This window comes from Podarcis tiliguerta (assembly GCF_965153285.1).
Source record: "Podarcis tiliguerta genome assembly, chromosome: 14".
In the NCBI taxonomy this organism is placed as follows: domain Eukaryota; kingdom Metazoa; phylum Chordata; class Lepidosauria; order Squamata; family Lacertidae; genus Podarcis; species Podarcis tiliguerta.
In genome coordinates, this window is record NC_139547.1 from 28875790 (window position 1) to 28903069 (window position 27280).

General features: G+C 45.3%; 5 protein-coding genes across 9 annotated transcripts in view; 2 read left to right on the plus strand and 3 right to left on the minus strand.

Moving 5' to 3' along the window:
• IQGAP1 (IQ motif containing GTPase activating protein 1) overlaps window positions 1-2904 on the plus strand; it is a 46392-nt gene extending 43488 nt beyond the window's left edge. Inside the window, exons 36-38 of the mRNA XM_083412660.1 lie at window positions 119-241; window positions 812-920; window positions 2607-2904. Coding sequence (XP_083268786.1) covers window positions 119-241; window positions 812-920; window positions 2607-2720 — 346 coding nt within the window. The 3' untranslated portion in view covers window positions 2721-2904. The remainder of the gene's footprint in view (window positions 1-118; window positions 242-811; window positions 921-2606) is intronic.
• Window positions 2124-9136, minus strand: GNPTG (N-acetylglucosamine-1-phosphate transferase subunit gamma). The gene is made up of 11 exons (XM_083412681.1): window positions 8994-9136; window positions 8708-8759; window positions 8536-8603; window positions 8320-8374; window positions 8152-8235; window positions 7491-7584; window positions 6695-6809; window positions 6151-6233; window positions 4936-5067; window positions 4474-4555; window positions 2124-4080 (listed from the first exon to the last, which is right to left on the minus strand). Exons 1-11 carry the CDS (start codon window positions 9100-9102, stop codon window positions 3956-3958), a joined length of 999 nt encoding a protein of 332 aa, XP_083268807.1. The 5' UTR covers window positions 9103-9136; the 3' UTR covers window positions 2124-3955.
• Window positions 9137-9179: 43 nt separating this feature from the next.
• Window positions 9180-14657, plus strand: TSR3 (TSR3 ribosome maturation factor). Of its 2 annotated transcripts, XM_083412680.1 has the most exons (6): window positions 9180-9616; window positions 10894-11087; window positions 11717-11890; window positions 13093-13156; window positions 13679-13863; window positions 14531-14657. In XM_083412680.1, exons 1-5 carry the CDS (start codon window positions 9204-9206, stop codon window positions 13845-13847), a joined length of 1014 nt encoding a protein of 337 aa, XP_083268806.1. In that variant the 5' UTR covers window positions 9180-9203; the 3' UTR covers window positions 13848-13863; window positions 14531-14657. The 2 variants fall into 2 exon arrangements, with proteins under 2 accessions (XP_083268806.1, XP_083268805.1); XM_083412679.1 differs by lacking the exon at window positions 14531-14657 and having other exon boundaries at window positions 9181-9616; window positions 13679-14170.
• A 392-nt stretch (window positions 14658-15049) lies between these two features.
• Window positions 15050-21460, minus strand: UBE2I (ubiquitin conjugating enzyme E2 I). Of its 3 annotated transcripts, none has more exons than XM_083412682.1 (7): window positions 21230-21460; window positions 20510-20588; window positions 19612-19695; window positions 18888-18960; window positions 17423-17532; window positions 16338-16417; window positions 15050-15694 (listed from the first exon to the last, which is right to left on the minus strand). In XM_083412682.1, exons 2-7 carry the CDS (start codon window positions 20573-20575, stop codon window positions 15631-15633), a joined length of 477 nt encoding a protein of 158 aa, XP_083268808.1. In that variant the 5' UTR covers window positions 20576-20588; window positions 21230-21460; the 3' UTR covers window positions 15050-15630. The 3 variants fall into 3 exon arrangements, with proteins under 3 accessions (XP_083268808.1, XP_083268810.1, XP_083268809.1); XM_083412684.1 differs by having other exon boundaries at window positions 21040-21231; XM_083412683.1 differs by lacking the exon at window positions 21230-21460 and adding an exon at window positions 20877-21096.
• A 499-nt stretch (window positions 21461-21959) lies between these two features.
• The window catches only part of PDPK1 (3-phosphoinositide dependent protein kinase 1), a 41801-nt gene continuing 36480 nt past the window's right edge, over window positions 21960-27280 (minus strand). For both annotated transcript variants that reach the window (XM_083412676.1, XM_083412675.1), the window contains one exon: window positions 21960-27112. In XM_083412676.1, coding sequence (XP_083268802.1) covers window positions 27083-27112 — 30 coding nt within the window. In that variant the 3' untranslated portion in view covers window positions 21960-27082. The remainder of the gene's footprint in view (window positions 27113-27280) is intronic.

A 27280-nucleotide genomic window follows, 5' to 3' on the forward strand; every position in this document is an offset into this window, starting at 1 on the left:
CAAAAACCTAGTGCCTTGGGTCAAGTCTTTGTCAGCCTCAATGCTTGTCAAGTCAGACCTCAAATCCTACAAATGGGAGAATGCCTCTCAGTGAGGTGCCCGTCCCTCTTTTCCTCAGGGTTTCCAAAAAACCACGGGAGATGAAGGGAAAGAAGAGCAAAAAGATCTCCCTGAAATACACGGCAGCCCGGCTCCATGAAAAGGGAGTCCTGCTGGAAATTGAAGATCTGCAAGCCAGCCAGTGAGTATGTCATTTATCACAGCAGTGTGCACAGAGGCAAGTCTGATCCAGTCAGCAGCATTCCAGGATAAAATTGGGAATGAACGTTTTCATGGATTAGGGTGTTTGTGTGTAAATATTTGCTAGGAGAGTGCATCAGATTTAGACTAATTCTGGGGCCAAGTAGGGCTCCTAAGAAGGACTTTTGGCTTGTCAGAGGCAAAGTGGGAGCTGTAGACCTCTGAAGCACTTCATGGTGCTTCTGTGGACTAGACATCAAAAACAGTGCTTGCTTGCAAGTGTCTTATAAAACTGAAAGTAATCTCTAAGCTTACCCAGACATGGCAATGCCAGAATGGAATGATGGGGTAAGGGAGAGGAAGGAAACTGTCTGTTGTGACTGGCAGGTCAAGTAAGGGACTCATTTTACCTAGAAATACAATTGCTTTCAGTTCTTCCAATCTGAAATCCACACTGAATCTCTCTAGTGCAAGTACTTAATTCCTATCCAGTAATCCTTTATTCTTCACTTCAGCTCCCAATGGCACATTAAAACAATAAGCATATTTTTTTTGTCCCCAAACTGTATAGATTCAAAAATGTGATATTTGAAATTAGCCCAACGGAAGAAGTCGGAGACTTTGAGGTAAAAGCAAAGTTCATGGGTGTACAGATGGAGACGTTCATTCTACATTATCAGGTATGGATCTTGATGTTGTTTGTACAACCCACCCTTATACTGAGTTTGCATCAGGGGATTTCGTTCAGGGTCTCCAAGTGTGATGGGGAAGGAGAGGACGATATTAGATATTGAACAAAAATCATTATGACCTATTCTCCTGGACTGCATTCCAGGTTTATCTAAATTAGGTTGAGGAGCACACTTCTTCAAAGGAAGCAGAAAGTGAAAATCTGGGGAACTAATTGAACAAAATGTTGGCCCATCTTCTCCAGAATGAGTCAGGCAGGGAATGGCTGTGCTTGTGTGTTTAGACTCCGAGAGGAGGGGTCCAGTGGGCCCTAGGTGATGCTTGAGTTGGATTGTATAATAACAATAATAATATCCAGCTGCAGACCTTAATGAAAAGACAGATGTATTTAAATGTGCTAGCAGTTTTACATAAATAGATGGATTTTAAAAATGACTCTCCACTCTCTCCCCCCCCCCCCCCCCGGGATGGTAGTGGTGGGGAGATTTATTGTGTTTGCACTAGATGATGCAGCAGCTTTGTGGCTGCTTCAGTTTTCTGAAAAAATGCCTTTTCACACACCCACACCCCCCAGTGCAGGTGGACATTGCAAAATGGTTTGGGAATAGGCTTCTCCTTGATCAGGAGACTGTGCCTTCCAGACTTGTTCCTGGAGGGCACAGAGGCCTCCTTCCCACCCTCCAGGCCTGCCATGCCCAATGCCAGAGCTGTAGCGTTTATATATTTATTTTTTTAAATAGTTCATTCCTCCTCTTTTCACTCATGGCCTAATTAGTGAGCAAGGAGATCTCCAGCAGTGATTCTAAGCAATAGTCCTATTATCAATTGTTGATCCTAGATTGGAGTAAGAGTTTAGTTATTATATTCATCTTTTTTGCCCAATTTCATTCTTAGAACTTTTTTAATGTGCTGAAATAATCTCAGGGGAGCATATTGGGGGGGGGGGAGCAAAGTGGATGGTGCAAATGCATATAACTTGTCTAGGAAAAATAACTCCTAAAGCTTAATATATTCACTGCCAACTTATTCTCCATTTAGCCTGCTATCAGAAAGTATGCAAGCATCAAGCAGTTGGGGTATAATTGCTGGGGCATAACATGGCTTGCTGTGTTCCCTTTCAATCTGCTGCCAAACGCAACATTCACAGTCCCTCATGTGTGCTCCATCCTCATTTCTTGGAAATGCAGTGCAGAGGCATTTCCAGAATAATTTATTTCAGCAAAATGGCATGTGCACATTATTACATGGGGAAATCACTCTCCCCCCCCCCTTATTTGGCAGCATTAAAGAAAAATGTGCACTTAAAATTACCGAAAACAAAATTAGAATGTCCAACAGGTCTGGCATTCATGCTTTTACCAGTGAGGAAATCAGTTTTGGAGAAGTATCAATGCATGGAATAGGGTTCCTTCCCACCCTGTGCAAAACAGAGAACTCTTCACTATAGCAGCTTGATAGCATCCTCTTCCGCTGAGCATCACAAAAAAATGATGGCATGTGCTACTTGAGAAATGACTGCTAGGTATGATTTGCCCATCTCTGAGGTCCAAACTGGGCAAGATGTATGAATGCTATAGGCCAAGCCTCTGTACACTGACCAGGTGTGTCCTAGGAGCCACAGCTGAGAATTTATTCTCTCTCTTTCTCTCCCCCTGCCCCTCCTCTGGCTCCCACAGGATCTGTTGCAGCTCCAGTATGAAGGTGTGGCTGTCATGAAGTTGTTTGACCGAGCAAAAGTGAATGTCAATCTCCTCATTTTTCTCCTAAACAAGAAGTTCTATGGGAAGTAACTCTTGTTACTTGGAAGTCTGTGGAAAAGGAGCTTTGAGTTTCTTTCTGTGAGCTGCTTCACCCACCAGTGCCAACCTCGGCTGGCTCCAGATCTTTGCACCCATCCTGACATATGGCTGCACCGCCTCCTGCATATTGTTTCCCATGTACTCAACACCCAGAATTAAACTATTATTAGCCTGAGTGGTTTGTTTGTTGTCTTTGGGGGTGTTTAGTCCAAGTCTTGGACTTCCCTCCTCTTCTACCCCCCAATCTATTGTAGTGTAGTTTGATATTCCTATAGCATTATGGTGGCTACTAAGGTGACCAAGCCACTAAGACAGCAGCTGGAGGCACTTCTGCTCTGGCCGTGGGCCATCTCATGTGATCAAGTAGGTGGTTCTTGGTAGGAAGGCAAGATGGGCACTTTTGAGCCTCGTCAAGGTGGATAAACAGATCTGGCTTATGGAGCAGCAGTCTCTGTGCCCAGTGCCCCGCTGAAATGAATGAAAGCGGCGGCAGAAATCAAGTACGTTAAGTTTCTTGCCTTAACAGCCTAGTAGAAACAATCAGAAATATATCATAAAGCAGTGGAGGGGCCTGCTGAATTAATAGGAGTAAAATTAAGCATAGGGGGCTAGTTCTGCTTGAGGTTTTCTTCATAGTGCATGCCTGGTCATTTGTAATGTTCCTTTGGGATAAATCCTGTATTGGGTCCCTCCGCCTATACCCATACTGTGGTCTCTATGCACTTTTGTTAAATAAAATTCTAAGGACTGGAATTTATTGGATGCATCCTCTTCTGGCTCAAGACACCACACAGTACGCAAGACTGCTGCCCTCACTTGCAGCATTCTCTGTTATGAAGCAATAAGACACAAAACTCAAAAAGGCTGCCACAGCTTCAATGGGCAGCCCTCACTTCACTCCAAAAGAGAGTCCTGAGTTGGCAGCAGAGGCTCCTACCAGATACTGGCCTGCTGAAAAGACTGTCCTATATTTAACAGTTTCTGCTCTTCCCTGTGGGGTACAGAAGAGGGATAGGAAACTTGTGACTTTCCATATGCTTCTTGTTCAATCCCAGTTCCCTTCAGGTCCAGTTAGCGTGGCCTATGCTGAAAGATGGAAGCTATACCCCAGCCTCATCTGAGGGGTCACAGGTTCCAGAACCCAAGTACAACCACACAATGTGGATTAAATTCTAATTGCTGTGAAAACCCCAAATGCTGAGCGAGTGGTCCAGGGGGATTTTTCCTTAGAGGGAGTCATTCCATGTTCCCGTGTCTCCACGCAGGTGCCAATCAGCCTTTGAAACAACAGTAAGAGCTGGCTTTTCTGTCACAACTGCCTGAGTGGCACGGTTCTCATCTCTGTTTCCCTCTAGAATACAAGAAGATAATTACTTTATACCAAGCTCAGACCATTGATCTCATATGCCAGCTACATCTTTCCCACCCAACCAAGAACCAAGGACTGGGATGAATCCAGAAGGATGCTCTGTCATTTCCCCTACCCTGAACCTGGCTTTCCCCCACCTCAAGCCCTTTCAGCACTTCACCCACCTTGAAGCCTAAGTTATAAACTATACATGTTACGTTGTTGAAGGAGTAAAAACAAGTTAAAGTTAAAGACTGCCTCTATTTCATTCTCCCCTTCCCTCCACTGCCAATGCTTGGGCCTGCCAAGTTCAGCAAGACTTATTCCCAAATAAGAGTTACTGAGATCGCCAATGTCAGTGTTGTGTGGAGGAGGAAATAATTTTGCTCAACTTACTCAGGCTTGTTTCATACGAAATTCCATGTTGAGTAAGTAAATCTGTAAGCCTCTTCAGATCTTTAGAAAGTTCTTTGTACTCCTAGAAAATAAGAGGGCAATGGTTATCCACAAATACAGGTAACAACTTAACATAAAAGTTCAGAAAATACAAAATGTTCAAATAGAGAATCCTTTACGTCATCAAGATAATGATTATGTCTGGGAGAGCCACTCTAATAGCAGGCTTGAAACCCAGTCAGGCCCTTGCCACTCTTTACTTGCATCCATAGAACTTTTAAGCACTGGGCAACGTTCACTGATGCTATTCATTCCAGCAACTTCTGACATACCTCCCACTCAGCCTCTATGCCTATTTTTTTAATAGACGAAGTCACTGAAACAGCACAAGAAGAAGAATGCAGAATGATAAACAACGGCCACAATGTACCAGCCTAGCATCTCGGGTACCAATTTCTGTACCTTATTGCACTTTTCCAGTGAATCAAATTCCAGGTGTTGAGGCTTTGTTTTCTTTCCTTCACTCACTTTCTCTCCAGTTAATTTAAAAAAGCCTGCTTCTTCAAATATCTCTTTCAACCGTTTCTTGTATCCCTAGAAAACAAAATATCAAATAAAGCCTTATTTTTACCCTCCCAATTGCTATTTGCTTTTCACCTGTTTTCCAGGAGCCTGGACTCAGAACTGGGAGCCAGCATTTCAGCACTGGCCAGGTGGATTTTAATGACTTGGGTAATATACATTTATGAAAATCAAGTACTGTATCCCATTTGAAATCCACGTATTTCCTGAACACATGCACACTCAAGTAGTTACTCTAATAACTACAATTAATTTTGGTTTACAATTAAGTAGCAACTTTGCAAAACTTGAATATAGCAAAACATCTGGACCATGCTACCCATCAGACTTTTAGGTTACTTTTCTTTTTTGCTTTTATACTGCCTTCCAGAGGTTGAAACTATGATTTTCTTGCATTCTCTCTCCCCCGTTTTGTAGATTTTTACTGGCATGCTAATATTTTTTAATTGCTTCTGTAGTTACTGTTCATTTCTGTTATGAAAAAGCCTTGAAATACTATATGAAAAGGTTTATAAAAAACCAAATCTGTTTCCCAAGATAAGACAAAACAAATCACACTGAAAAAGCATTTTCCCTCAAAAAGCTTCAATAGTTCCAGGTATATTAAATGTCTATCTGCCAGTCCAGGACTTTTTCCAGTCCATTATTAGAATCATCCTCCAATACACTTGATAGATTACCAATATTAACTTTTAAGAGATTAGAAATACAGGCTACAGGATCAGCTATATATTAATTTAAATTATTATTTAAAACCAAGTTGTTTTTAAAGAGAGAATCTATAAATCAATCTCAGTCAATTTTGAGGGGAAGCTATGTCATTGCTTTATTCCACCCCACCCTCTGTGCTATATACAAACTGCAAGGTTAAATACGGAAGCGGTACCTTAAAGCTTTCCCTCTGAGCAGCCTTCACACCCTAATTAGGGAACAGCCAGGGCAAGACTTTGAATGTAGCAGCACTGAATGAAGGCCCAAGCTGAGCTGAGCTGGGCCTGAGTGTGCCTGGAAGGGAGGCTCCCTGTGAAAGCTGCGTGTGCCTCTCGGGGTTCCACAGAAGCCAGGTAGGAAAGAGATGTAACAAAAGAAGCAAACCTGTTTTGTGATTAGCTCGGCATAAAGCAACTGTTCCACTTCATCCCACTTCCTCCGGAGGGTTTCAGGCAAAGCTGGATAGACTGTAAAGAGAAAATAAAAATCAGTGCACCACCCTTTGGAAGGTTTCAGTCCACCATCTAGATTCAAAATTGCATACAACATTATCTAAACATAGACAGAAACCTCCCCTTTCTTTAAGGAATCATCATACAAAATTTCATTACAGTATCTTAAGAGGTGCCCAAATACATGAGCAGGCAAACAACTCCCCAAATATATAGATGATGAAAATGAAAATGACCCTCATCATCTCTGCAGCCAGCCATGCACTGCAGCAGCAATATTGAAAATCTGGCCAGAGAAGGCACATCTCAGAAATTAAAGGAGGCATCATGAGGCTCCATCACTCTTTGCTTTTCTCTGCATCACAAAAGTGGAACCTTGGTGATGGGAACTCTGGTGAAAGGGCCTTTTGCAGTAGAAGCTAGCATCACTGCAGTGCCTCCTGGCACTCACCCAGAAATTGAGGTATTTAACCTACCTAAGAGAGAATGTGGGTGGCAAACTAGTGGAGTTTCAAATGTAAGAGAATAAACACAAGTGCTCGGTTCAGACACGTGAGCCAGTTTGTTGTTCTTTCCACAGACAAGAAGAACCTGAAAAGCAGAGAAGTGAGAACAAGTGAAAAAAGCCATTGCTGGCTTCATATTAAGTCAAATCCCATTTCACTCTGGATCATTTGCTGGAGTAGTCAGTGAGCATCAAGCACTGTCATGAGATTTAACAGCACCAAGTAGTCATACCTCGGGTTGAAGTCGCTTCAGGTTGAGCATTTTCAGGTTACACTCTGCGGTGACCCGGAAATAACGGAACACGTTACTTCTGGGTTTCGCCGCTCGCGCATGCGCAGACGCTCAACATGTCACGCGCATGCGCAGAAGTGGTGAATCGTGACCCGCACACACGCGGGTTGCATTCTACTCAGGATGTGAACGGGGCTCTGGAACGCATCCCGTTTGCATCCAGAGGTACCACTGTAGTCCTGTTTCTTCCCAAACACAAGGAACATCACGTAGCTTATCTTGCTGTAGGCAAGCATACAATCAGACTGTTAGGAGAAACTTACAGTATTACCTGAGTGCTTTGTAAAGAAAAATGTCTCAGATACCATTCCTTGGCTGTGAAATAGCCCAATGAAGAACCAAATTCTTCTCCTGTGCAAAGCCTGTCTGCCCCCCTCCCCTTTTTACAAGTGTTGTGATGAAAGCAAGGAACACTTTCAAAGCTTGTAGATGGCCAAAAGGTATTTTTGTTCTTTAGTACATCTTACTGCTTACCTTTGTTTGTCGGTTCCTGGTTTCACACGAATCTCCATCTCTCATCCACATACCAACAAATGTATTGTTTTCAATTTCCCATTCATGCCAGATTCTAGAAACAAAGTAAACAGGTTTAAAAAAATCTGTTTTTTAAAAAACCCTCAAAGGGAAAAGTGGAATTTGATGCCATCAATCATGGTATCAGTAGTTAATGGCCTTTTCTATAAAGTGGTGCTGACAGTCTACTCTGACATGCAGCCTGTAGGGTTCTGTTTTGTCTCAGGCTATGAAGCATCTGTTCCCCAGAAACAAAAGTGTCAATCTAACAGGGCAGTTAAGCAGCTAGGCGACTGCGGGATAAGTAATACCCAGTCACTTAATTTATTTCATGAAAGCACCAGCTTAAGACTAATACAGGCACAGTAAGGGCACTGTGTGCTAGGACTTAAGCCCTGTAATAACTTATACTGCAGTTCTGAAGGTTTGAATCCTTGGGGTGGGCAAAACTGTAGAAATCTACTTTTCAACTCTATACTAGCACAGGCCACAAATGTGAGTGAATTTGAAGGTGCTGCTTTTAGCTCTCCTGTTAAACCAGGCAGTTTTTTGATCCCAGAATACTAGATTTTAAACAGTCAATAACAAACAAATATTGGAACAAATGTCAGAATCTGCTTACCCAAGAATTCCACTGTAGGCATTCCATCGGAAAGTCTGCTCATGCTGGGTGACATTATGGAAGGGACAGAACTCATACTTGTACCTAAATAATGAAAGCATTTTGAATGTTTGTCTTTTATTACAAGGTACAGAGTTTCACTATTTGACACCCCAACGAGATACTCACATGGATTCGACATAACTGAAGCACTTGCCCGCCAGCCTAAAAAGATGTGCCGGTCCTAGGAAAGAAACAAGGAGGCTCGCTCATAAAGGCAGCCCATAGGCAACAGGGAGAGGAGGAAGGCGGAGGATCCTCTTCAAAGGGCTCGCCTGTCTCCCTCTGGAGCCTTGCGGCTCTTGCCTGCCTCGGCACCTGCCCTGCCCCAGCCCAGCCACTCACCTGCCACGGGCGAAGGGGACGCTTTGGGCTGGAGGCGGTTTGACGGAGGCAGGAAGGGGTTGTTGAGCCTGGTGGGGAAGGAAGCAAGGAGAGGAAGAGAAGTCCTCAGGGGCGCTCATGGTGGGGGGCGCCCACTTGGGGGACAGGGCAGGGAAGGGTCTCAAGCGCTCACCCGAAGCTGTTGGGCTCCTCCACGACTTTCATCTTCCCGCCAGCGGCCAGTTCTGGAAGAGAGAGGGGAGCATAGCTGTCAGCCTTCCCTTTTTTTGCGGGAAATTCCCTTATTCCAGCGCCGTTTCCCGCTGCTATCCCGGATCGTTAGATATCCCGCAGGCTGTCGCCTGGACAGGTGAGGCTGCTGATCCCTTATTTTCAAATCTGAAAGTTGACAGCTGTGGAGGGGAGCGTGAGTAGGGGCGGTGAGAGGGGTTGGGGGCTGGGGGGGGGCGCCTCCCTACCTCCCATCAGAGGGAGCAGCAGCAGCAGCCGCAACGCCGTCGCGCCCATCCCGACCCTCGTCCCTTCCTCCTCCAGCTTCCTCCTTGCACCGCCGGCAGAGGCCGCCATCTTCGGTCTCCGGCGAGACCCGGAAGCGCCTGCAGGGGTTGCTCTTCCGGGGCGTCAGGGAGCCGCTCTATCCGCCTCTTCTCCCCTTGGTGCACGAGGAGATGGGGCGGAAGCGGCAGCAGCAGCAGCAACGGCGGCAGCGGCAGCCCCGGCCGGGACCCCCTCTCGAGGCCTTCGCGGAGGCGGAGGATGAGGAAGGCCCCGGCGGCGACTCCGGCCCCATCTCGGGCGGGGATCCGCTCCGCGGCCACTCTTCCTCCTCCCCCGTCAAGGGAGCGGCGGCGGGGTCGTCCTCGCCGGAGCCGGGTACCGGCAGCGTCCGGGGATGCGGCGAGGTCCGGGCCTCGCCTTCTCCCCCGCTGGCCATGTGGGACTTGGGCCACTGCGACCCTCGGCGCTGCACGGGGCGGCGGCTGGCGAGGAAGGGGCTGGTGCGGACGCTGCGCCTCGGACAGCGCTTCGGAGGCGTCATCCTCAGCCCCGCCGCCACCCGCTTCGTCTCCCCCGCAGACAGGTGAGCGGGGCCGGCGGAGCTAGGAAGGTGTTAGAAGGGAAATCTGCTCCCTTTTCCCATGTGGGGTATCCAAGAGCCCGTATAGAGTCCTTATGTAGGTTCTCTACCGGTAGGAGAAAATAACAGAGAATATTGAGAAGCAAAGCAGCTAGTAAGCCGGATCTTTATTGAACTGTTGCAACAGGGTGCTCCTCACCACATGCAGGAGGGAGGAGCAACCCCGAACATTGGTGTGCAAGCAGTTATATAGACTTTTGAAACTGCCTACCCTGTAGCTCAAGACCACCCCCAAAACATCATACATACATCACAGAAAGAGGTGATCCCCAGCAGAAATTTGTGTGTGTTGCTTCTCTCCTGTCAGCCAGGATACCTGATAATGCTTTATATGATTGCCTTTTCTGGGTAGCCTGGCCATTCCTCTAAGATGGTAAATACTTAGTTCCTGAATCTCTTACACATATTGATAGTGTTAAAAGAAAATATGAAACATGTATTAATATCAATAAAGGTCAAGCCCTTACTTCCTTTTTAGATACTTGCCTGATTGTATTTACAGGCATCTAGAGGAAAGGGGAAGCCAGCAAAGACAGGAGGAGGGTTTCTACCTGGTGGAGGGGAAAAGGCAGGAGCTTTAATCATGCTATACCTCAAGGCCACTCAAAGGTAAGGTTGGCAGACAAAAGAAAGCAACTCTTCACACAGCTGGTAATAAACTCTGGAATTTGCTCACTGAGAGGCAGTGATTGCCATCAACCTGAATGATTTTCACTGAGGATTAGACAAATTCATGACAAGCCTATCAGTGGCTTCTAGCCATAATTGTTTTGTTCTGTCTCCATTGCTGCCTCTGAATGAGTGCTGTTGTGTTCATGCCCTGCTTGCAGGCTTCCCTCAGGCATCTGTAAGAACAGGCTGGTCCAGCTACAGGGCTGCTTTCTTGTTAGTGCTCATGTGTAGGGCCAGTATGTGGAGCCTGTAAGACTGATACTTCAGGGTTGAGGTGTGTTCCCAGCCAGTGTTCTTTTTGGGCTTTGTTCAAGTGGATGCTTCCACAAGCTAGTGAGCTGATGAAACTTCACACCTTAGGATCGATGTACTATTGCTGAGTCCTTGGTTATTCAGATTTGGCCACATCCAGTGTCTTCGCATGAGAAGTCTGGCTTGGCGGTCTTGAGCAACTCACATCTGCTATCCTAACTGGATCCCAAAGCAGCTCTAGTGGAGCAAGAAACCAGCAACATCCTGGTTTGAAATTGCTGTTGCTGTGTTTTTAGACAGATTGTGGCTCAGAATGGAATTGCGGTGATTGACTGCTCTTGGGCAAAGCTGGATGAGACGCCGTTTGCTAAGATGAAGGGAAGCCATCTCCGCCTGCTGCCCTTTCTGGTGGCTGCAAATCCAGTGAACTACGGCCGGCCATGCAAACTCTCCTGTGTGGAAGCATTTGCAGCTACTTTCTACATTGTGGGTGAGGCTGGAAGAAAAGCTTGTAGGTCTAATTCTTTGCTGTAAAGTGGACTGTATGAATACATGCCTGTCTGTGTGCAGCCACACCTTAGTGTCAAACATATTTCCTTGATGACTGGGGCAAGTTTGAAAATGTTCTGGGGGTCTGTGGCATCTGCTGAGGAATCTGGGGTCTGTTCTCTCCACATTCCCTCCCTTCTTTTGAGCACTGCTATAGGCTTACAGCAAGGTGTATGCGAATGTACACATTGCTCAATTACTTTTTAAGAGGGACTTCTGTCTTTATTTTGAGCTACCTGCCTCTATCCCAATTAACTGATTAATTGGAGAATGTGGCAAGATTTCTGAGTGATGCTATAAAATTGTCACCATAGGTCTTAACGTACCTCACAATGTCTGGACAGTTTTATCCTAAAGTACCTCTTCATATGTTTCATTAACCGTGTTGTATTTTGTTCCATGTATACGATGCACTTTTTATGCCAATGAAGTAGATAGATAGATAGATAAAAACTTATTTATTTCAGAATGTCACAAGCAACTAGGAGGTATGGGGCTGGACAGCTTCTTCGCCTGCAAAGTACCTTGTAATTTTTTTTTAAAATGCAGACTTTCTTGCCTTTATTTTAGGATTCTCTGATCTTGCCACAATCGTCTTACAAAAATTTAAATGGGGAAAAGTGTTCCTTGATTTGAATAAAGACCTCCTGGAGAAATATGCAGCCTGTAATTGTGAAGAGGAAGTACTGAAAGTTGAACAAGAGTTTCTGGCTCATGCCCAAGAAAAAGAAAAAGAAGAAATAGGTAAGAACCTACTGACTTTTACTTCTGAGGACCTTTGAGTCTTCTTAAACAATGCCTTGACATTGCCCTTGCTCCCCCGCACCTCCATGGTCAGGAAATCAAGTGGTGCTCAGTCAGAAAGCTGCTCCATTCTTCAGGGATGAACATATGGCATCAGTCAGCCACATAACTTGGGTGCCCCGTAGGAGCGTGGGGAATCCCCAGCATAGAATTATACTACATCACCAACAAAGTGTCCCACATAATCCCATACATTCTAGAAGACAAGACAAAACAATGAGTACACCTGGAGAGAGACATAACTGAAAATACCTCCACCACAGCTTACCCATTCCTCCTCAAAAAACTAAGGAAAATCCCCACAATACTAAACAGGTTCACACAGACCATGCTTAAAGCATGGAAGGAAGAAGCAGGTAAACTGTCCTCAACCCCACCACCCACTATTCCACCACGCAGCACAAAACCTCTAGATAAAAACCTAGCAAGCCAAAGTCTTATACCGCCTAGCAGACTTCTACAAAAATAACAAACCCAAGAAATAACAAACGCAAGAAATACAAGACAAACTAGGGGACACTGAAATCCCCTGGGCTAACGCACCACCAAGTACATGCCCTTTTAAACAATCCAGTAGTAAAATGAGCAGGGACTAGGCCCTTGACAACCTTCTAAAACCTCCTCCTAACAACAAAGGGCTGGTATCTACAATATACAAAATACTGCTCCAAAATCTCACAAACCCCCTCAACGTAATCAGAAAACAATGGTTCAACATTTGTTGTTGGAAAAGTGAAATACAAGTATTAAATCACTTCAACTCAACATTTAGTTGTTATGGCAACACTTAACACCTTGAGTTGGGCCTAGTAGCTCACTGTCATCCAGTGATACCGGTCTTCCTTGATGCAGTAATTATTGTCAATATAGACTAAAGTCTCTGTCCATCTCCCCTGCCCTCAATGACTACACCAGCTGGACTAACAAACCAACCCCACACTCCCAAGTTATCTGCCATCAACTGCCTGTGGCAATTATTATTGGCATTGTACTCGTAAATTATTGTATATTGATTTTACTTTTAAGTCATCTTGGAATAATTTGCATTCTGAAAGATGGGATGTAACTGCATACATATGGTTCTAGCGAAGAAGAAAAAACTTGGAACAATAGCTTACCATCCTGCTTTTTTCTCTCCACAGACCCCTTTGATATTGACTCTGGAAAAGAATTTTTTAATCCCAACAGGCCTGCCAGAGCTTCAGGGTAAGAGCTTCAGGCTTGCAGTCCTAAACCCACCAGGGAACAAGTCCATTGAATTTAGTGGGGCTTACTTCTGAGTTGGCGGGACGCGGGTGGCACTGTGGGTAAAACCTCAGTGCCTAGGACTTGCCGATCGTATGGTCGGCGGTTCGAATCCCCGCGACAGGGTGAGCTCCCGTCTTTCGGTCCCAGCTCCTGCCCACCTAGCAGTTCGAAAGCACCCCTAAGTGCAAGTGGATAAATAGGTACCGCTTTATAGCGGGAAGGTAAACGGCGTTTCCGTGTGTTGCGCTGGTGCTGGCTCGCCAGAGCAGCTTTGTCACACTGGCCACGTGACCCGGAAGTGTCTTCGGACAGCGCTGGCTCCTGGCCTCTTAAGCGAGATGAGCGCACAACCCTAGAGTCGGACACGACTGGCCCGTACGGGCAGGGGTACCTTTACCTTTTACTTCTGAGTTGACGTAGCAGTAGTGTCTCATTTCCCTTTTCCTTCTTGGTTTGTATTACACTGATCTCTGTTCATAGAATAACTGCTGGTGATGAAAGTTCCGATGAAGAAACATCTGATGAGGATGATGATGAGGATGATGCTGGAAAGAGTAGCAGCTCAGAGGACCTGAATGCAACATGTGCTGCACACAGCAAGCCAGCTGTGTGGAAGAAAACTAAAAACAAACCAAGGTTCCAATCCTGAGCATTGATACAAGGAAGTAAGTCCCATTGAACTCAGTGATGGGGTTTGCTTTTAAATAAAGCCTGTCTAGGATTGGGCTTGACTGCGGTCTGCTCTGGTGAGCCCAGTGGGTTAAGAAGATATACAGAGTTGGTTGAGAACCTTCTTCTGTTGATAGCAGTCCCCACTTACTGCTAGCAAATGGGGCCTCACCGTCTCTCTTCTGCTGTAGTGGCCATATGCTGCAACTGTGGCATGCTTTTAAATCACCATTTCAGCTAGTTTCTACTAGTAGACTATGTTGTGATGTTGGAAGGAAATAAACTGGGAGAGGTTCCCTGAAAGTAACGCCTCCACCACTCAATTCAGTACCTCTCCTGATACCCAAGAGAGGCTGTGGCCTGGTGGCTGGGAATGCAGATGCTGAATGAGAAGCTCCAGCTGAGATGGGCAGGCACCCTGACCCTTCTTATACTGTTGAGGGTGAAGAACACAAGGGACTACCTTGCTGGAGCAAGGCCGGACTCCACACACACCCACACACCCCTCCATCCTCCTCCAGTGAGCTGCCTCTTGAGGATCAGATGGTAGCAAAACAAAGGTGGCTGAAATTGTAGTGTTACAAAAGCACCCCAAGCCCATTGCAGTATTAAACCTGTGTCACTTGTGCCTTGATGCAAAAAATAAAAATCCTCACTTTTCAGGCAAGAGGAAAGATGAAACTGCACTCTTAAGTTTCCTTAGGTCACCAGTGGGGTGTGGGACAGTAGCCAATGAGAATATCACCAGGATAATGAAGCTACTGGGTCTGACACATGCATTTTCAACACCCTTCAGTCTCTTATTGTCCAGGTAAAAGGATGATTTGAAGGAAGGAAATCCTTATATGGCAATGTTGAAAAGCATATCCCTGCCCCCAACATGTATATTCATGGGAGTGGAATAAACACTAATGTACCAAACTTTGGTTAGTTTGTCCTTTCATCCTATTAAGCCAAGCAGCCAAGTGATGCACTATTGTATGTTGGATGCTTGAATACAGCAGTATGGTCACATGGAACTAACTACCGGTGGCTTTTCAAGTTCTCATGCAGATCTTTTTTAACTCCTGCTGCCTGGAATGACCATGGCATGGTATCTCTCCCAAAGCTATTGAATGCCTGCAAGAGAGGTCACTCCAAAAGTGACAAGTATATTAAAAGAAGAAAGTGAGACAAAAAAGCTTTATAGAAACAAGTTTATTTACTCTAAACAGCAACACAGACAAAACGCCATAAACACAAAGGAAGTGATGCAGAATCAAGATGCTGGCTGACTTTGGATCTGGAGGCTTTTAAGCAACAACAACCTAATTTATTATTGGTAGAAATCAAAAAAGGGGGTGGAGGGCATGTTTTTCTTTTTCTTCTTACAGCCAAGTAGAGGCAAAATATACTTCTAAACAGTTTAAAGCATGCCTGCATCAGAAAGCAAAGAAACTAGAGATACTAGTGAATTTATAGAAGTATAAAAGTTTATAGTTTTACAGCAGTTGAAATACTGACATCAATATTAAAATAAAAGCAAGTTTTACATAACAATCAAAAATACAAAAGACTGAAGGAAGAGACCCTGTATGAAAAAACGGGGGGCAATTCAGCAAATTTAGAACTGTATACAAGTGGCGAATATGGAAAATGGCACACATACAATCCCCTCCCCTAAGTGACTATTAATTGTACATAGTGACAATAGATTTGCAAAAGTTTTGTAAACAAGTTCTTGCCAATTAATCCCTTCCTTTAAGATGCTGGATGACAGGAGCTTATGATGGTGCAAACTTCTTGGCTTGTGCTCGAACCCTCTTTTCATATTCCACTCTGTTTTGGCTAAAAAGAGAAAGGTGACTTGACTTTTAAAGATCTCTCTGCATGAGGCATTCTGTATCAAGCCCATAGCTTTAGATAATCAAACACTGAAGACCCCACATGCAGAATACTCAGAACACTGGGATCTAACAGATCTCCCAGGAGTTGCTGACTGGAGATGGAAAGGGGTATGGATATGAATTAGGAAGGTGTCATTTTTACAAGCAACATGGTTAACATAGGTGAAGCACTTCACAGAATCAAAAGAACTGCAAGGTTGGAAGTGACCATGAGGGTCATCTAATCCAATCCCCTGCAATGCAGAAATCTTTTGCCCAACATGGGGCTCAAACCCACAACCCTGCGATTGAGTATCTCATGCTCTACCAACTGAACTATTTCAGCCCCTGCTACTTGCACAGAAGCATCACTGGTGCCAACAGCTCCTTCCTAACACAAACACTTTTGGAGGAAGGGCAGCGATTCACTCCAACTTCTGAAGCAGCTGCCTCCTGCATTTTTGGTCTAGTTTAGCCCCAAAGCGTTACACAAATGCTTACCTACTATGATTGACAGGGAAAGAGACATGGTGGATATTTGGTTCTGTCTACTGTGACTGCAATTGTCAAGGGGTATCACATCAGAGCAGGTGAAGTCTACTCACCAGTAAATTGTGTAAGCCTCTGCTTGAGCTGGGTCCTGAATATTTGGTTCATTTAGGAGTTCTTGGATTCCTAACAAGATCTATGAGCGCAGAAGAAAAGAAACACCCTTCACGCAAGTATTGTTACAAAACAGATTTTAAGTCTGCATGAAAAAATGCAGTTGAAACACGAGAAGCTCCCTGTGTGGCCACAATGAATTTGAATCAAATATATACTAAACCGTTTTTATTTTAAATCAGATTGTTTATTTAGCATAGTTATTCAGCGCTCTCTAAAAATAAAGACAGACTTTCCACTCAAAACAGTCTCTTAAACATGAACTCAAGACCTTTCCAAGAACACTGAATTATATATCCTGCTCTTTCAATGATTTGGGGTGTACACGTTGGCTTCTCATGTCATGGAGAAACATGGACTGTAGCCAACTGAAGTCCACCCCAAGTGTGACTAACCTTGCACGCTGAGTTTGACTAACATTGCACACAACTCATTGTCCTGCCAGAGAGCACTCTTGCTTTCTGGAAAGCTCCAGGCAGGTAAAGTCCAACCCTAAGTATGTTTATGAAAGGGACTTGAGTTCAGGGTGCAAAGCGACTGCAGCCTCTCTCTTTGCTAGTGTTCTTATGGAAACTCTAGATTCCACAATTGTTTTGCTTCCCATAGCAGTTATATGTTCTCTAGAGCAAAAAGTATGATGGCCACATAACCAGAAGTTTTGGGCTATGTTTCAAGGCAGCAAGACTCCCAGGTTAACTGCAACCAGATGAGTTAACTACTTCCGCCACTCAGTATGCATGTTTGCTCAGGAACTATGTGAATCAACAGCTGCCAGGCAGCACTGTTCACTGGTAAGATATATGCTTTGGATAGGTCTCAGGCTTAATCTACAAGAAATGCACAGTAGGTGAGATGGAAGAATTACCTGCCTGGAGAGAGACTGCCATTCAGAGCAGGCAATACTAGCTTACTGCATTTCTGTGATTTTTGCCAAGAAAAGGAGCACTTGGCTCAATTTAAACCCACCCAGGGAAGTGTCTATCCCAGCCTCCTGTAGCCCTTTTTTTGTGTAGAGAAAAATGCATACCTGTTTAATTGTGATTGCAGGCCTCCAATCCTTATCCTCTTCTAGGATGGACAGACACACAGTGCCTGAAGGGTACACATTTGGATGAAATAAGGGTGGCTCAAATTTGCCTGCACAAGAGAAGACCTAGTTCAGACATAAAGCCAAGCAATTATGTGGAAAGGCTTCATCTGTCGTCATGTGACTACTCCACTGTAGGAGAAAAAAAACTTTTTGGCATCACGCAACTTGCACTTTCCCAGGTTGCAAGGGAAGAGGGTGATTTGCGCTTAAAAACCTGGGTGAGAAAATCCTACTGGGATACATCTGCTGGGCTTCTGCTGCTCTTAGGCAGAAAGCTGAATCAATCCCTTGCTGATTCAAAGGAGCCTCAAGTAAATTTATTTGCAACAATCACACTTTGATCCACCAATCAGCACACTGCTCATCACTCTCATTCAGGGGATGCTGTTTGAGAGCAGCTGTTGCTGTCACCACCACCTACAATTTAAAGAATTGCAGCTTAGGAGAAAGAGGCGCGCGCGCATGCGCACACACCTGCTTAAAGTGGAGGGAGTGGAGAGCAAGTGAGGGGGAAATATTTCCTCTGGATGCATTCATAACAAGATTAAGTGAAACATTCGGGGGGGGGGGGAAGAAAACAGTGAATTCAAATAAGGGCAACAGGCAATGAAGCCTAGAAAGTAATATACCACTTCTATTATGTTTGTTTATATACCGCCTTTTTCTATCAACAGGGATTTAAGGCAGCTTACAACTAAAATAGAAACAGTGAAAAACATTGGGGGGGGGGAGCAATCATTAAAAAAACAAACATCAGTAGAATTAAACTTAAAAAAAATCATCTCTTTATCCTCGTTTTAAACCAAAAGGGAAAATATTAAAACAATTATTAAAATATTTTTCTGCCTGTTGCACAAAAGGTCATTCAAGGCAGTTATTAACAATATTGAAAAGAAAAAACTATTAAGAGCAGCAAACTTGGAGCAGCCCAATACCTAAGGATCCATGGGGACACTAGAAGCTGTGAAAGAACACCACAGCTTTTGTTTTGTCACTTGAGGACCACTTTCCAGAGCTTCTATCCATAAGAAATTAGAAACAATTTCAGGACAAAACGGGGCAAAGGAAATAATGAAGACAGAGCTCCAGTGTTCAGGACAATTTGTTTTCCTACTCCAGGGACTCCTAATATTTGTACAGGCAAAAACGAGGGAGAAATCTGGTAGAGAAATAATACATTTCTTCAAGTACTTTTAGACCTGACCACTGTTGAAAGCATCCTGTGAAAGGAATGGATTTCACAACACAGGTGGCAAACTATTGTGTTGCTAGGGTCACTACATCATTTAACAACCTTAATCTGAAAGTCTTTCATTATTTTGTTTACTTTGCAAGATTCAAATACTGCTTAATCAAAAAATACTTCTAGGCAGTTTATACGAGTTAATCTCACTTGACTTACATTTTGGGGGTGAGGAGGGATAATCATCCTTGAAAAGCATCCGTAATTTAAATAAGCCTCCTTCCCATGGTGTCTGTCAGGAGAGCATAGCATAGGTTAGAAATATTGAGTGATCTAGGACCAAGCTGCCTAGGCTAGCATACTCTCCAGTATAATGTACAATGAGAATATCAGGCAGCTACAAACCCACACATATATACTTCAAGATAGACGACTAACACAGCAAAGTATTGCAAATCCACTGTGAAAGATTTACACCAGGTTAAAATATTGCTTCTCCAACAGCTGCTTTAAATCTCCTTAAAGAACATGCTAAACTTTTCTTTCCATACAAGCCTTTTTAGCCTATTCTACCATTACTGAGTAGATACAACTCCAGTCTTGCCAATACAAACTTTCCCGTTAAGAGCAGAATGAGAAGAATTCTGAAAAGCATCTTCCATGCTCTCCAATGGAGACACCTGGGCCACTCAATTCCATTGCAATGAGAGTTTATTAGGAAACAAGCAGCAAACTGTTTCAGAATGACCAATCAAACATCCAGCTGAGAAATAACTAGGACACAGATTGATGATTCCTTTTTGCAGTTAACAGTAATTTCGGCGTGAATGGAAATTTAGTCATTTTGATATAACAGAAGTACCCTTAAACTAGTATAGACCAAACATAAAATACTATCTTCCAAGAACAGAACAGTAATGCTGGTAGGCATCCAAAACCTTACCCCTTTCTTTCCTGGAATAGCACATTCCCAATTCATGAGATTCATCGTACCATCTGGATTTTTTGTTGGTACTGCTACAAAACCCTAAAACAATTAAAAGGTTAGCTGAAGATGATGTGCGATATCACGGCAACATACAGTGTATGCTAGTGAAAGGGCTAGTCATAGAACCTTGTGCTCCTCCAATGTCAGTCCTACTCACAGTAGGCCTATGTAAATTAATGGACATAGCTACCTTAGGCCCAGTACTCTTAGCAGGTCAACTTTGAGTATGGCCAACAATGGCTATTACACTGTTTAGGACTTCAGACTCACTGTGGCCGTGTACATACTTTATCACCATGTTGAAGACATTCAGAGACTAGAATTTCAGAGAGAAATCAAGTGCATTTATATGCAATAGCTAAGGGATCATCTTTGTTTATTACTTGTTGTAGAACAGAAATGTGTAAAATATTGGTTGTGACTCACCACTAGCCAGTTTCTAGTGAGCCACTGATAGTGTCCAATAGCTGCTTAGAATTTTGGAAAGAATACAGGCACTTGCCCTGATTAAAGGCACTCAGGGTGCCTTTGAAAATCATTTGTTTACAATGTGCAACTTTTTTAAAAAAAAACAAAATAACTTAAAATGTGTCTCTTCAAAAAATGTATATATTATTCCTTGGTGACTATTTCTATTTAGCATTTAAATACAGATTCTACATACTTTTTACTAAAGCAATATCAAGTACTGTGCTTATTCACTTATTATCAACTATTTCATTTTTTGAAAAAGCCTCTCTGCTGAGCTAATGGTTCTTTTGGAATGTTAGAACACCAAAAAGGGGCTGGAGTTATGCCGGAAACAAAACCCTCCTCCTCTTCATCTTCACAGTTGGGAGATGCTACCACTTACAAACGGGTGGTCCTTCCTCCAAGCTTTCCTCTCCTGCGCAAGTCGGCTGAGCGCAATCCCCGACATATTCAAGGTCCTTCTGCAAGACAAAACAGATGCCAGTCAGGGCAGCTGAAGTTTTCCGCATCGCCGCCACCGAATGGGCCGCAAAAAACCGTCTTGGGGCGACTTTGCCGCCGCAGCCCCGGAAACTGTCAGCTTTCCCGACGAGGCGGGAGGGGGAGGGGGAAGAGAAAGAAGGATCCCAGGACCCTGAGCCTCTCGCCCCTCCCCGGGCGCTGCTGCTGCTTCCCGCAGGCCGCCGCCTCCTCCCTCCCCAAGTCCAACAACCGGGCGGGCGGGCGGGGGAAGGAGGTCGGAGGAGTACCGCGGCCTAGGAGTCCCGTGCGAGCCTTAAGAGCATCGCCGCCGCCGCAGGAAGGCCCAGCCCGGCCCCGGAGCAACCAGCCCCGCCTCGGCGGAACACGGCTATGGGCCCGGCCCGGCCTTCTCCTCGCCCCGGAGGCGGAGCGCGAGCAGCCAGGCCTGACCTTGAGGGACCAGCGGGAGCCCCGGGAGGAGGCCGAGAAGGCGGCCGCTCCGCGGGCTGAGAGGCCTCCGCCGCGCGTTTCCCTCTCCGCCTCCGGGCTGCCTCTAGGCCCAGTCCGCCGCCGCCGCCTCCTCCGCTTCCCGCTCCTGCCCGCGGCCTCTTCCTAGGCGTCCTCCCGCCAAAGGCCTCACCGTGTAGCGGCCGCAGCAGCAGCTCCCGCGCGTGTCCCGGATTCAGGCGACGGCGGCGGCGGCGAATGACCCGGATGTTCCCTACTCGCCTCCCCCCCTTTTGTCTCAAGCCTGGACTTTCCCTCGCAGGAAGCGGAGCGCGTCGGCGCAGCCTGTCCCTCGGCGCGACCCGTCCGCCAAACGGCGCCTGCGCGGTGCGCGCGCACTTCAGCGCCACAGCCAGGCCGGGAAGCTCAGAGCGGGCCGACTCTGCGCGGGTAGAGAAGTAGGTTCCGCCCAGGGGCGGAGCAAATTCTCCGCCAATCCACGGAGCTGGGCAACCGGTGAGCCCACCTCTGGGGGTGGGGCTGGTTGCCATGATGACGGGAGTCGCTCTAAGAACCCGGATGGGGCTCGACTGCCCCTCCCCTTCCTCCCCATTGGAGCTTGGCTAGGAAGCTCCGCCCCCACAGCGGGCCACACGTGGAGAGCAGCGGGGCAATCCTGCCAGATGGGGGAGGATAATAATAAAATATGTAATAAATGTAGTAGTAGTAGTAGTAATGCTGCGAGGCCAAGATGCGACCCTCCCTGCGCGACCAGAGCCGAAGAAGGGCGGGTGGGTTGGCTGGAGCAGCGAGGTTGGAAGCCGAACTCCGGCTGCGCCCTGAAGAGGCTGGGACACCGCTTCGACACCGCCCTGCAAGCGCAGCCCCGGCCGGCCCGAGAAACCAAGACCCACAACGGCAGCTTTGTTAGAAAGGAGACGTTTATTTCATGCACTTTACAAGGAGCGAGTGTAACGAAACTTTTCTTTAAAACATCCACACATATCAGTAATATATTTGTTCCAGAAGTGACACATCCACCTGAAAACGAACTAGAGATGTCTCGAAAGGGACTCCTCTAAGAAATCTTTCATTTTGTTCTGCTCACAGCCAGGCCAAAAGTACAGAGGTGGGGAAGGGTGCAATGCCAGGTGTCAAACTGCTGCAGAAAGTACTCTTCAAAGATAAAGAACTGGTGCAAAAAAGAACTATTGCTAATCCACTGTCTGGAAGATAAGATTGTACCACATTAAAAAAAAAATTTTTTTTAATGTAATTGCTTCCCCCACCCTGGCAGAAAGCAAACTGGTGGGTTGGGGGGGGGGAGGCACAGGAAGAGCCTAATTTCAAACCAGCCTCTCCTCATCAATGTTTTAAACGGTCAACCTTTCCAGAGCACAGAGGAAGGCAGTGTGATGAACTCACCTCTCCTGTTGGTTGGTCTACCTGGGAAGTTTTAACGTAGGAAGAACTGTCCTGGATCAGACCAAAAGCCAACCAAGTACCCTTCCTGGGAAGCCCACTCATACTGCTGTAATTCAAAAGCACAGGAGTGCCTCTGCTCATGGATGCACTACACAGCCCCCCTGACTAGTAGTAGCAATAATTCTAGGTTTGTAGTTATGTTTTAAAAAGTAAAGCATGCATCAAGTATTCGGATTTGCTTCCTGTCCAAGTGCACAGAAAATCTAGTCCTTTGTAAGCACAGTGAAAACACTGCCTTTGATAAACTTGGCCCCAAGCAATGACCTGTTTTCTACCCTATGGAAGGACAGAAAACATACTTTTCCACACATGACAATTCAGTTTTGTAAATGATTGAATGTTCACAAGCAAATGCATCTTCTTGATTAGGGCCCCACTGAGATGCAAGCAAACTTTCATTAACTTGCATTCAAGTTCTGTGGAAAGGCCAGCCCTTGACATTCCTACTGCATGGCAATTACAGCCAGGTAGCCCTTTCAGCCCTCGTTTTTGGAGCAAGTTGTCACAAGGCTTGAGGCACCCATGTTTCCCTAAGTAAGTGCATTACCAACATCTTAGACGGCAGCTCTAAAGCAGGATTCAGAGATGACCAAGATAGTGAAGGAGCACTGAATAAGCAAAGAACCACTTCAAGGCTTGTTTCAAATCCATTTTCTGTTTGCAAGCAGGTAAAGTAGCCCAGGCTGTGAAAAATATCTCAGTTCAGCAACAGCACTAAAAATGGAATTTGAAGGAAGGTCCAAGAAGTAGACAAAGACTGAACTTGGACTACAGCCTTTCAAAGGAACTAAATTTCTCCTTGAATTCAGCTGTTAACTCACATGCAGGGAACTATTGGTTTTAAGCCAGAGGGAGTCCATGCATCTCTTTCTGATGCCATACCAGTCCTACCCTCTTGACGGTGACTGATTTTGGCTGTCTGCAAGGGAACCCCTACATACAAGTAGCAATTGCACAGAATCCCTGATGGTGTGGATGTCCTATGTGTGAGCATAGTTTGGCCCTAGTCCTATATCAGTGCGCCAGATCATTTGCTCCAGAGACCAGCATACTAGCAGAAAGAACCCTGCAATGAAACAGAGGCAACAGCTGCCACGCCTGGGGTAGGAGAGCATGCGCATGTTTGGCAACACTCAACTTTGTTAAGTGGCAGCTCTGACAGTGAGAAAGGAGTGTTCTCTCTCCCACCCTCTACAAGGACACAGCAGGCCTCGGGTCAATCTCTCCTCTTGCGACAAAAACAATTTTCTCCACTCATTCTACCCACTTTTTACTAAAATATGTGAGAGTCAGGGAATGACAGCATCCAGGTGTCAGGCCATGGTTGTATGTGTGCCTCTAAGCTTAACTTTCTTGCAGGGGGAAGTGTCTGAGATGGGGTATGTTTTTTCCAGACTGAATGACAGCTTATGGCAGCAAGGGATGGGACAGACAAGACAGCTGCATGGCTAAATGAGCACAGATGTAACTGAAGCATCTATCTCTTTTGTTGTCAGGGATCATTGCAGGGCCTCTTGCGCCTTGAGAATCAATGATCCCTTCGGGGGGGGGGGCAGGCCTTCAAGCCCCTTGTTTACATGAGAAACTTCACATTTGCTCTACCCACCCCCTTTTAAATAAATAACTGACATTTCTTTTTAAAAACTGAATAAAATGAAGGCGAAGCTGAGCCTAAACTACAGCTGAGCAGTGCAACAAAAGTTGTCTGTGCCCACTTTAGTTTTTCAGTGGGAGTGGAAAAGTTTGCCTTTTTAAGCTGCTGAAATCTATCCAGTTCTCCAAGGGGGGGATGTAATTTGCATAATGCATAGAGACACTGACACACTGAAGTGAGGAAAGTGGCAAGTGGCTGAAAGGAGCACCTGTTCTCTCCCCTTAAAAACGTGAGCAAAGAAGCAGAAGGCACCTGGGTAGCCCTTTACCTCCTGTCCTCTACACTTCATGGTATAGGGTTTTTGGTACAATCTAAAATTTGTACCAAAGAAAGTGATCTTCTGCAGTGCCAATTTAAATACTTCCCCTGATTTTTAAAAGATACCTGGCTTCCAAGTTTCAGGAGCCTACAGACAAGTAACAAAGGGAAAAGGAGAGAATAAAAGGCCTGAGGTGGCAGCTCTGGGAGACAGAAGCAGAGCCACAAAGGATAGGAAAGCCTAGTCTGGCACCCACTTGCTTTCTGAGCTCTCCTCTCACTGCCTACATTACCCATCACGAGGGCAAGAAACCTGTATTTTGTCTTAAGCCAACAATGGAAGCTGAGGTTCTCAACATGCTAAGCTTTATACCACAGACCACATTCCACAATCATGAAGAATACAAAGAGATTCCACACTTGCAAGATTAAATCCTAGGATGCAACTTAAATTTCATACTGTTCAACATGCTAAAACTTTTTCTGCATTCAGTAAGAAGCCAAACCAATGAAGAGAGAAAACCTTGCCTGCAGCCAAAATCATCACACTGACAGATGCTGGCTTCAGCCCCTTCCAAAGTGTCTCCTGACGCTTTCTGGCTTTAAAGTCAGAGGGGGAACAAGAGGAACATCAAAAATCCCCTCCTCCAAGGAAATAAGGGGACAGTGGCAGCAAGGTGGGAAATCCCACCCCAAAGCAGCAAACACGTTCACTGGCCACTTGATGGACAGAGTGGCTGCTTCTGTGCTCCACCTCCTTCCACTCACCATGTTTTGCTGCTGCCCCCTCTCAAGCCTGAAATTTGTGTCAGTCAAATCCTTTGCTACTTACAGCAAAAACATTCAAAGGCAGTTTCTGGACAGGCATGTGCACCACCTTTAAGGAAAGGCTGTTTGGAGTTGGAGGCCTTTCAAGTCAGTCACTCAGGCTGCCCTGGCAGAATGCGTCACAGTAACGGTGGGGCCTGAAGGAGAACAAGGCCTGTTCAGCCGATTCAAGAGCCATCTTTGCATCTGCATATATGTGTGCGTGCACACACACATGCACACGCAGACACACTCGCAGTAACATTTCTTTCTACGTACACGAAATGTGATCTCTTAGCACATTGGCGTTCGCTTTACAGTAATCAAACACAGATGCCTAAAAAAGTATAAAAGTAGAAACATTTCACCCTTCAGAAGAATTACATTTTAGTAAATTCATTTCAATGCTAACATCTTAAAAAAGACAAACGGATTACTCAATGTTGAGGAGGGCCTTGCAACTTTCTGTGCAGACCAGTCTCCATGGCAAAAGACAAAGGGCCCACTTGCTGATCTACTGGGCAGAAAAGGTTTGCCAAAAACCAGATCAAAAATGCAGGCAGACAAGGGATGCTCAAGATTGTGAGGACTCCACACATCTGAATGGAAAAGGAAGGGGTGTGTATACACACAGCTTCTGTGAGTTGCTTAATGAAAGTTAAAATATAGGTAGCATGTTAAGAGAGCCTCAGACAAGCAAGGGCTCCTCTCTGTGCTCTATGAAGCAGAGAGATCTGTATATACTCCTTTAAACCTATTTTCAAAAGACATGCTAATGGTTTCATTTAAACACAGTACACTAAAAAGCTCCAGTTGTGTTTCTTCACATTTACCACAAGCCTCTCTCAATGAAACCACAAGTGTTATTGACAGTACTTGCCAAACATCAGAAGGAACTGCATAGATAAGAGAATGTAGAAATGACTGTAAACATCTGTTAAAGAATCACAATAATTCCTGCCTTCAGCTGCACAAACTCTGATGCTTTTGAGCACAGAGATTCTCATTCCCAGCCTTCATGATGGAGCACCCATGAAGACTCAACCCCCATGTCTATCTTCAGTGCTGTGAGTCCACGGGGGTAGCAATACTTGCAGGCATTTCTAAAAACAAAGAACGCAACTTTGGTGTGTGTGTGTTTTCGTGTGTGCACACATGTGTGCAAGGCAAGGTATTTGCCATATTATTTTTGTTTAACTGGGGCTTCAATCCTAAAGTGTAGCTAAAATTGGAGGTTAACCTTTGCAGGAGCAAGTTACCTGGAGAGGAAGGCTGTCCCTAGAGATGTGGGCAAAATAAGACCTTCTTCCCAAGAAGAGAATACCCTCTGGGTACTGAAGCAAGCAGGGTCGGGAGGGGGAAGAAGATGCACCCCTCCCTTAGTCTGGGCTAGTGCATTCTTACAATAGATCCCCAAGGAATGTACAGCAGCCGCCACAGTCAACTGGAGCTGCTTAAGGATGTCTGCCCACATGTGGGCTGTAATTTATTCATAGCACCAAGTATGTTGACCTTGAACTGCCTACAATTATTAAAACCCAAATTGTTTCCCTACAATCAGCAAAGCATCGCTATATCTTTTCGGAAGGAAAGCATAGAGTGAAGTCAAATCTTCTTTCCATGGGATTAAGATCAGCACAACCGGGCACCAGAGCCAACACAACCCTTCTTGCTGCTGAAGGCAGGCGTCTGCAAGCAGCCAGCTTCAGCTGCAGCACCACCTTCAGGGTTCAAAATCCAGAACTACAGAAATGGTCTGAACAAGCGACATCCTCTTGGTGCCAAGCCTCTTCGTGTGGCAATGCAAAGGAAAACTTGTCAGCATTCAATACTGGGGCACAGTTACATCCTTGAACCTCGCTCCTGCAAGATCTGGAAGGAAACAAACAAAAAGTGGTGAGATTCTGCATGGTAAGGTTCTCCAGCAAGACTCACACAGTGGAAAGACTCCGGCATTCTTGAAGGCAAAACCTTAAAACGGGCAAACAAACTGATTTTGTTCTCTGACGCAAGACACCTTGGCACATGATGGTGAACTAG